The 10,134-nt window shown below is 33.0% G+C and overlaps 1 protein-coding gene across 1 annotated transcript; it reads left to right on the top strand.

Moving 5' to 3' along the window:
- On the top strand, positions 1–4,899 carry LOC123913130 (BURP domain-containing protein 12-like). The gene is made up of 2 exons (XM_045963735.1): positions 1–211; positions 2,761–4,899. The coding sequence occupies exons 1-2, from the start codon at positions 158–160 to the stop codon at positions 4,597–4,599; spliced, it is 1,893 nt and encodes a 630-aa protein (XP_045819691.1). The 5' UTR covers positions 1–157; the 3' UTR covers positions 4,600–4,899.
- The last annotated feature ends 5,235 nt before the right edge of the window (positions 4,900–10,134 follow it).

Genomic DNA, 10,134 nt, shown 5'->3' with positions numbered 1-10,134 from the left:
TTTTATTGAACTTGCTTATAAAGCAAGTTATTATATTTATACTAAACTAATAATAGAAGGAGGAAATTACAAGTTAGTTCCTAATTTTCAAGCTGTAAGAGTGCCTATAAAAGGGTAACTATAATCAAGTGGAACTCATCCTTAATTGTGAAGAGAGATGGCTACTTTACAAACATTTCAGCTTCTTACTTTACTCATTTTCTGCATTACGGTAATAATTATACATTGTTATCTTCATATGTCTACTGCATTTAAGCATTTGCTCTTTAATTACTTAGTTATTCTCCAAGTATAGTACATGAAATTAAACTTTAAGATTTACTATTTGATTTAAAATTCTTGTTTAGTTGACGGATACTATTATTTTATTTTTTTTATTTACAATGAAACTGAGTATCGAACCTACGAACTCTAGGATACTACACAAACCTCTTACTACTTTATGTTTTGATTTTATTTGTATTAATTTCAATTACAAAAATAATAATTTTTATTTTAAATAATACATGATTAAATTACATAGGTGCAACATTTGTGTAATGTTACACCCGCTTAATAGTGTTTTGACAAATACAAAATTTATAAAGTTCAACACTCGATTCATAGCTTATATATAGATCATCCATCACACACACACACTCAGATATATATATATATATATATATATATATGGGTCAAATTACATTAGTACAAAATCATTGTCGGATTACAAGTTTATACCATACAAAGGATCTTTTCGAAAAACTTACCAATATTTAAAGTCATTTGATATGTTATTTTGGCTCATCAAGATTAACAAAGATCAATAAAAGTGCATTAGACTTTCATCTTAATATAAATTTCAATAACATATCAAATGATTTTTTATTTTAACAAAATTTTACATAGATAATTCACATGATATAAACTTTTAATCCATGTGACGGTGGCTCTGCAAGTGCACAAAATCGCTACCAAGTAATAAAGTGATAAGTTTATCGTTCTCCACAGGGATTGTGCCAAAATTACTAGTTTCGCTTAGGAATATAGATAGTTGTCTTCGTTTTGTTTGTTTGAAAGGTATCTTTGCGGGTAATAGTAAATGACAGGAAATTAAAGAACAGAAAGTAAATGACAGAAAAATAAATGTTGTGTGTGTGACCACACAGGGTGGTTAAGTGTGGTCGGCTCCCTCCCTTACTCCTGCTTGGTGGTTATTCCCTTGTTTCCCTCTATCAAGAATTAGACTATTAAAAATAGGTTCAAAAGCACTCGTTCCCTATTTCTATTACAAACTCTTCAGAGCCTAGTTAGTGGTTACCCTTACTCTGTTTAAATATCCTCGCCCCAAGTTCCACTTTTTTGTTACAAATGTTGGTATCATTACCTTAGTGGCTCCATGTGTCACAAGCTGTCATGTGTGCCTCTAACTAGTCCTAACTCTGCCTCAGGTAGAAATTATCGTTCGTTCCAATCTTATACTAAGACCTCAGATACTGAATTTAATGGTCTAATCTTGGCCATAACACACCGTCCTTCGTTTGGGATTACTAGCTTCGTTTTCTATGCGATATCCACTAGGTCCTTAGATTTTATTATAATGTGATCAGTATTAAAATAAATTTAAAATCAGACGATAAAAGAGTTTGAAAGTATAAACAATTGAATTTATACCCAAATTATACAAAATCAAACATTCATAAGGGAGTTCCTCGACTCCACCTAACCTAGGAAAAATAAATTACATAGACAGGAAGAAAAGAACCTTATTAGCCTTGGAGTTCCTTGGCCTCCTTGCCTCCTCCTTAGAGTTCTCCTAACTCTAGAGTGAATATTCAATGTTCTGAATATTTCTGTGAATATTTGTGAATGAATAATAGTGGAGGATGAAGACTCTATTTATAGTTTTTCAGCTGGATTTTGAGCTTTTCTGCGCGTCCATCGCACCTATCGTGGCCACGATGGCGTGTATTTTTTCCTCATCGTGGCCACAATGGATCATATCATGGTACGATGAAAGATTTGATCAAGATTTTCTGCGTTCTTTTGCAGTCATCATCGTGCCATGATGACAAGTCATCGTGGTACGATGAAAAAGATTTCTTGCAGATTTTCTTCAATTTAAACTATATGATGAAAAAGATTTCTTGCAGATTTCCTTCAATTTAAACCGTCTTCTCATCGCACCACGCTGGACCTCATCGTAGTTACGATGGTTTGCGCTGTTTATTACGTTTTTGCCATATTTTGCTTCATTTTCCACTTTTCTTGTTTCTAGGTCAAATATCTTCACTTTTCCAGGTATTTGCTTGTTTTTGGGCTTCAATTGCTATCAAAACTACCCTAAATTACTACTAAAAACATCATATAATTGACTGTCATCACCATGGTTGATTTAATAAAAAAAAATTGTATTAGTGTTTTTTTTACAAAATAATATTTGTGTTGGTTATAATTTTGTGTTTCAAGTTTATCTATCGGTGAAACTTAATTTTGTGACTTAGAGAAAATACTTGCACTAATTTTTTTTAGTCTTTTAAAGTCATTGCATTCTTAGTTCTTTACTTTTTTTCTCTCTCTCTCTCTCTCTTTTTTTTTTTTTTCCATTTTTGTTTTGTTTTTCTTCTTGTTTTGATTAACTTTGTAACTAAAAATCTCGAGAAATACACGCACCAAAAATGAACCTAGCAAACAAAAAATCCTCAAGTAATAGTAATTTAAATATTAATATAATTAGATAGATAATTGGATCACTCATATTCTTATTGATATCATTTGTAGAATGGTCAAGGTATTATTGCAAGAGACTTGAAGGCAGAGCTAGGAGATCAGAAATCAGTGGATTTGAATGATGAACCTTACATTACACAGTATGGAATTCATAAATCAGTGAATTCAAATGATGAATCTTACATTACACAATATGGAGATCATCAGAAACCGGTGGATTCGAATGATGAACCTTACATTGTTGGGTACAAGACTCAAGCTCATGAGTCCAATGAACCATACATTACTGGGTACAAGACCAAGACTCGTGATTCTAATGAACCATACATTGCTGGATACAAGAATCTGGCTCATGTGTCCAATGAACCATACATTGCCGGATACAAGACTCATGCTCACGAGTCTAATGAACCATACATTTCTGGGTACAAGAACCAGGTTCATGGGTCCAATGAACCATACATAACAGGATACAAGACTCAAGCTCATGAGTCCAATGAACCATATATTGCTGGATACAAGACGCATGCTCACGAGTCCAATGAACCATACATTTCTGGGTATAAGAACCAGGCTCATGGTTCCAATGAACCATACATTACAGGATACAAGACTCAAGCTCATGAGTCCAATGAACCATATATTGCTGGATACAAGGCTCATGCTCACGAGTCCAATGAACCATACATTTCTGGGTATAAGAACCAGGCTCATGGTTCCAATGAACCATACATTACAGGATACAAGACTCAAGCTCATGAGTCCAATGAACCATATATTGCTGGATACAAGACTCATGCTCATGAGTCCACTGAACCATACATCACTGGTTACAAGACCCAACCATACATTGCTGGGTATAAGACTCGAGCTCATGAGTCCAATGAACCATACATTGCTGGATACAAGACTCATGCTCACGAGTCCAATAAACCATACATTACTGGTTACAAGACCCAACCATACATTGCAGGGTATAAGACTCATACACATGATTCCAATGAACCTTACATAACCTCCTACGGTAATGATGAATCCAAACAACCCAATTACATTACAGGGTATAAGAGTCATGACCACGATTCCAATGAACCTTACATTGCTGGGGACATATCTACTTCCCTTAATCCAAAAGGCCATATATCTACCAACCCAGAAGACCCACAAGGGCCCTTATCTTCTAACTTGGATCGTACAAACGCTTTCAAGACAGGATTTTTCAATTTGGATGATCTTCATGTTGGAAATGTAATGACCCTCCAATTTCCAGTCCAAGAGGTTTCTCATTTCCTTTCTCGAAAAGAAGCGGACTCCCCTCCTCTTTCAATGTCACAACTTCAAAGTGTTCTTCAATTCTTCTCAATCTCTAAAGATTCTCCTCAAGCCAAATACATGAAAAGAACACTTGAAGAGTGCGAAGGCGAAACCATTACAGGGGAGACAAAGATTTGTGCCAGTTCTCTAAAGTCCATGCTCCAATTTGTTGATACAATCATTGGTTCAGACACCAAACACAATATTCTAACTACCAGCAACCCTTCACCTACAGCTACCCCTCTACAGAAGTACACCATTTTAGAAGTATCACAAGACATTTATGCTCCCAAATGGGTGGCTTGCCATCCCCTTCCTTATCCATATGCCATTTACTATTGTCATTACATATCTACAGGCACTAAAGTGTTCAAGGTATCACTGATTGGTGATGAGAATGGAGATAAAATGGAAGCTCTTGGTATTTGTCATTTGGACACATCTGATTGGAATCCAGATCATATTATATTCAAGCAGCTTGGTATTAAGGCTGGGAAGAACACTCCAGTTTGTCACTTCTTTCCTGTAAACCATCTTTTGTGGGTTCCGATTCATCCTTCGAAAGTTGCCATGTGAAGTTAGTTGATCTAATCTATCTAGAATGATGTTTGCATAATAAAGGTCAATCAATCTTACCAATCTGCAATAGGTAGCAATAACATGCATGCCTTTGTGTGATGAGTGATGACCTATTTCCTATTTGTATGTCTTGTTAGTTGTTAATGTTTGTGTACATGGGAAAGGTTGCACAACACAGTAGAAATGAAAAACTTGTACTTGTTGCAACCTTTAATAAGTAATCTTAATTAGAATTACTTACTGTTTAACTTATTTTGTACTCTTCTGTTGTTAATATATATAAGTTAAAGTTTGTTAATTAATTTTTTTTCTCTTATATTTAGGACTATTGAGTATCATTATTTCAGTAACGCACCATTCTGATAATATTAGATTCTTTAGACTAAAACTGGTTTAAATATTTCAATTGAGTGTAATGTGATCTACTATTCTACACGCATAAAAAATTGAGGAATTTGTCCATCCAAAATAATGTCATTTCCATTTTTGCTTAATCAACAAAAAGTATTGGTTATATTGAGTAAGTATATTGCAAACAAAGAAGCACATGGATGCAAATGCAAGCAAAACTCCCTAACAATGGTTAACGAGCTTCCCTTAAAATGAATCGTACGTTTGGGAGAATCCGAATTTAATTTCTTGAGGGAATAATTCTTAATCAAATTTTACTTATTTTACAGTCAAACTCTAGATTACTAAAGTCGTTTTTTCCTAAGAACCAAAAAATTAATATAAAAAAAAAAGGAACAAATTGCCCCCCTATGTTATGAACAACAGCAATATCCAAGCTTTCCACACTGACTTTTCTCACACACCCTAAAAACTCCCAAAAAATTTTGTCTTTTATTTTCTATCAAATTGGTGATTGTCCCGGTATGGGTCTGTTTCATTTATTGAGAAGATGGCAAAAGAAAAGGAGATTTCGCTACAATATTTTGGTCCTACTGCAACTCCTATTATTTTGAAGTTCAGTCGAAAGTAGCTAAAGTCTAATAAAAAATTGTATATTGTATAATTAAATTTGGGTTTTCCAAAAATGTTTATCTTCGAGTAAAGTTGATTAACCACTTAAATTTTATTTATATTTTGATAAACAAAGATTTGTATTATGGGAGAACTAGGGATATTTCAACCCTTACAAATACACGAAAACATAGCTAAAGGATTAATGCACCAATAATAAAAAATATAACAAGAATTGTGTCATCTCCTATTGATAAACCATTGCCAAGAGAAAATAATGTTGTTTCTCAATAACCATATGCTCCAAGTTGCTCTACACCAAATAAGGCGCCTAACTTTGTTGTGCATGCTGTTCTTAAAGAAGCCTCCAAAAGCCAAAAAGTGTGCCCATCCAGTTTCTAATAAATTTAGTTTGCCACTTAAATTTGCATGCCACGATCTGTTTCTATGAATTAACCACTTAAATTTAATTTGCTTAGTTAAAGCTAACTAATATATCAAAAAAGAAAAAGAGAAAGTGAACAAATTGAATGAGGACAATTGCAATGCCTAATGTGATCCTTGTGACTTAAGGTTTTTTTGTTATTGGATAAAAAAGTATTTTTTGTCTCATGTGCTTGGAAGAAATCTTCTACAAATTGGTTGAAGTGTAATGTTGATAGAGCTATTTTTATGAAAGAAGGGAAATTTGGTATTAGTATATGCTTTCGTGATATTTTGGGTTCTTTTGTTCAAGCACATACTATGATTTTTCCTTTTGTAATTACTGCCGCTGAATGTGAAGCTACCGCAATGAAGTATGCTCTCGGGCTCGCTTTGTCTAATAGCTTTGAGAAAGTTATCTTCGAAAGTGACTGTCAACAGATTGTGAATGCTTTGTGTAATGACTATTTGTATGCGAATGAGATTGACACTTTGCTCTCAACTTGTAGTTCCCTTCTCAATGCTAACGTTAATTACAACATAGTTTATGTTAGGAAGCAATCTTAGAGTGTCTTTATTTCAGTCTAGCTCCAGTGTTCATCATTATTATCCACCGAATAGTATCTCTTTTATTATATTGAATGAAATGCAATGAATTCATTTTGCTTAAAAAAAATAGTCTCTTGTACCCGGCAATTTGTATTGAAAAAAATTATTATTTACACTTTTCAGAAGTTAGCTACACAAATTTCATCAACATAACTTTCTTATGTTTAGTTCCGTAACAAGTATCTTAATTACACTTGTTAACATTTTTATTAGGACACACTGCTCAGTGATTTATAGAGTAGAGACTCTATCATGCCTCTTAATTAATTGTCACAAGACAAATACCACATGCTTGTTTCCCCATGGATTATTCACACCCTACAAACATAGTTTGTCCAATAGTGGAAATTTTTAATGATAAACAACCTCTCACAATTGTCACCCGTGATGCATGATCAATGGAATAGTATATACATTCGAGAAATTAATAAATTATAAAAGTTGTCATTGATTTTGTTTTGCCTTATAAACAAAAATTGTTGTAGCAAGTATTAAATGAGTTAAGTCACACATTTATTTAGAAAAATGGAGGTTAAAGATTTTATAAGCAAGAGAATCCATAAATCTAATACTTTAAAATTTTGGATTAAAGTGTGATGTTCAACTCACTTGTATAGTTATTCTGAGTCAAATTTCGATAATTCCCTCATAACCTAATTGTTAATAGAATTAGGCAAAATAACATATAACATGGACATATTAAAATAAATAAAGCTTGATTATTTGGCATGAGCTTGACGTAATATATAAGGAACGACATGTTATTATTGTGGCTATAATTAAGATAGATGTTAATGTTCTGGATTTGTCAAAGGTAAAAAGCACTAAAAATTAATAATTAATTACTAACTTTTAACATTTTTTTTTTAAAAAAAAGTAATAGTCATACATAAAACATGTACATACTGATACTAATTTATAAAAAGAGACGAATGAGTGGTATATATTACTGTACGTGGTTTTAAAAGGAGGAAAAGAAAATGGCCTTAAACTCAAAGAAAAATGTAAGGATAAAACTAAAGGAGATGTAAGGTTGGTATTGATTCTGCTTGTTATAATCATGCATTTTACATCAAATAGACAGGAAGATGGACCACTGCACTTTTATTTAATTTGAAGTTTGAACACAATAAAAAATTAGAAAAATAAAATAAAAAATTATTAATAATTAGTTGTATCTTTTATTTTTATTATTTTTAGAAATTGGATGAACCATCGTTTTTATTATGTTCCTCTAATAATCATTAGATATATATAATGGTATATACTATAGTGGTTAAGAAATTGTTGTAGGAAACTTGAGAAAGAAGTGATCCAAATTCTTTTTCGATTTTGTCGTTAAAGATAACTTTGAATCTAACAGGCTTGGTAAACCCTTCTATAGGGTTGTACTTAGTTACGGAGGTTTTGGTCTGGTCCCCCTCCTTTTTTTTTTTTTTTTTTTTTTTGCATCTCTATCCTCATTTATCTATATATATATATAGGGGTTTTCTAACTTAGACCCTAGTTAGGTCTAAGTTAGCAAGGTGCACCTTTTGAGTTGGACAAAAATACCCATTTTTTTTTTTTAAAACAATAGAGCAACTGGGGCATGTATGTAATTTGCATAATAAAATAGCGCGCCCCCCATGCAACAACAACAACTATTACATTTTTTAAATTTCTTCCAAATTTCGACCTCATTTTACGTGCGAATCGAACGCCGATTTCAAAAACTAATACCGGAAACCTTTGTAAAATTGAAAAACGATCAAAATCCATATAAGGAACGTCGAGTTTCGTTGAGTATTGAGAGGGAGATCGAACCGGGTCAAAAACCGGGTCGCGCGACCCGTTTCTGCATAAAACGGGTGGGGGGGACGATGAACAGTGCGCGTCGCCCACGCCCACGCCCACTCTCACCGGAGGCGCGTGGGGGCGCGTGCGGCCTCAGGGAGGCTCTATTTTTTTTTATTTTTTCATAATAAAATAGTAGATAATATTCTGGAAATTTTGGTATATTGTATGAAATTTTTGGAGACCTGAAACTATTTTTAGTTAATTAAATGATTAAAAAGGTAATTAAAAATATTATAATTCCATAAAAAATTTCCAAAATTTTATGTAAAGTACTATGAATTATTTAGAACCCTCTTGTGTACCTCACTCTCCCTAGTTCAAGTCATGAAATTATTTTCACAAATTCCGCTGATTATTTAAAACCATTTAACAAATAATAATAATAATTTCATAGATTTGTACTCTGAAACCAATTGTTTTTTTATTTGTTTCTAATAAAATATTAGATAATATTCTGGAACTTTTGGTATATTTTATGAAATTTTTGGAGACCTGAAACTATTTTTCGTTAATTAAATGAGATAAAACGGTAATTAAAAACTATTGTTTGCTTCTGAAACCATTTAGCTGGTACTATGGTTTCAGAGAGTTGTACTTTGAAACCATTTTACTGGTAGAATGGTTTCATTGAGTTGATTCTTAGTTATTTGCTTATGAAACCATTTAGCCGGTAGAATGGTTTCAGAGAGTTATATTCTGAAACCATTTTGCTGGTATAATGGTTTCAGTGAGTTGATTGAGTGGTGCGTGTTAAATTACAACACACAAGTAACGTACTTAGTACGATACACATAATTTAAAATGCAATAGAACATATAAATAACGAGATTAAGGAAGTGAAAAATTATGTTTATATATTACTATGAAACCATTTAGCTGGAAGAATGGTTTCAGAGAGTTATACTGTGAAACCATTCTAGCAGTAAAATGGTTTCAGAAGCAAACAATTAAGAATCAACTCCCCTGAAACCATTCTATCAGTGAAATGGTTTCAAAGTACAACGCTCTGAAACCATTGTACCAGCTAAATGGTTTCAGAATGGTTTCAGAAGCAAACAATTAAGAAATTACTCACTGAAACCATTCTACCAGTAAAATGGTTTCAGAGAGTTATACTGTGAAACCATTCTACCAGCTAAATGGTTTCACAGTATTATATAAAGATAATTAAAGGTAGTGAAAAATTGAGTTTTTTTTTTGTGTCCAAATCAAACGAACCAAGTCTCTATTTGTAGACAAAAAAAAATTATGAATTTTGGTATAAAAATAAAAAAATAAAAAATTAATTTACAACGAAATAATTGAGTTTAAAGTATTAAATGAAAAAAAAACACGCCAACCACCCAGCAGTTGACACGTGTCCTGCTTTTTTAAAATAAAATTTTCTCTCTCCAGGCGCAGATCTAGTGTGGTGCACACGCTGGCTTATCATGGAGCTGGATGATCTAGACTGTCTGATTGATCCGACAGCCATGATGAGATCATCTCTTGGCCGTCTGATGGAAATCAACGGTCTGTAACGGTGGTCCTGCGGTAGGCGCGTGACACTGGATCAGCGCCAATATTTTTTTTTTTTTTTTAATAAAAAGAAAGGGTATTTTTGTCCAACTCAAAAGGTGCACCTTGCTAATTTAGACCCAACTGGGTCTAAATTAGCAGCCCCATATATATATATAGGGGGCTGCTAATTTAGACCCA

The sequence above is a fragment of the Trifolium pratense genome, linkage group LG3, assembly GCF_020283565.1.
Source record: "Trifolium pratense cultivar HEN17-A07 linkage group LG3, ARS_RC_1.1, whole genome shotgun sequence".
In the NCBI taxonomy this organism is placed as follows: Eukaryota; Viridiplantae; Streptophyta; class Magnoliopsida; order Fabales; family Fabaceae; genus Trifolium; species Trifolium pratense.
The sequence above is the reverse complement of the archived record's forward strand: the minus strand, read 5'-3'. Positions and strand labels throughout refer to the sequence as shown.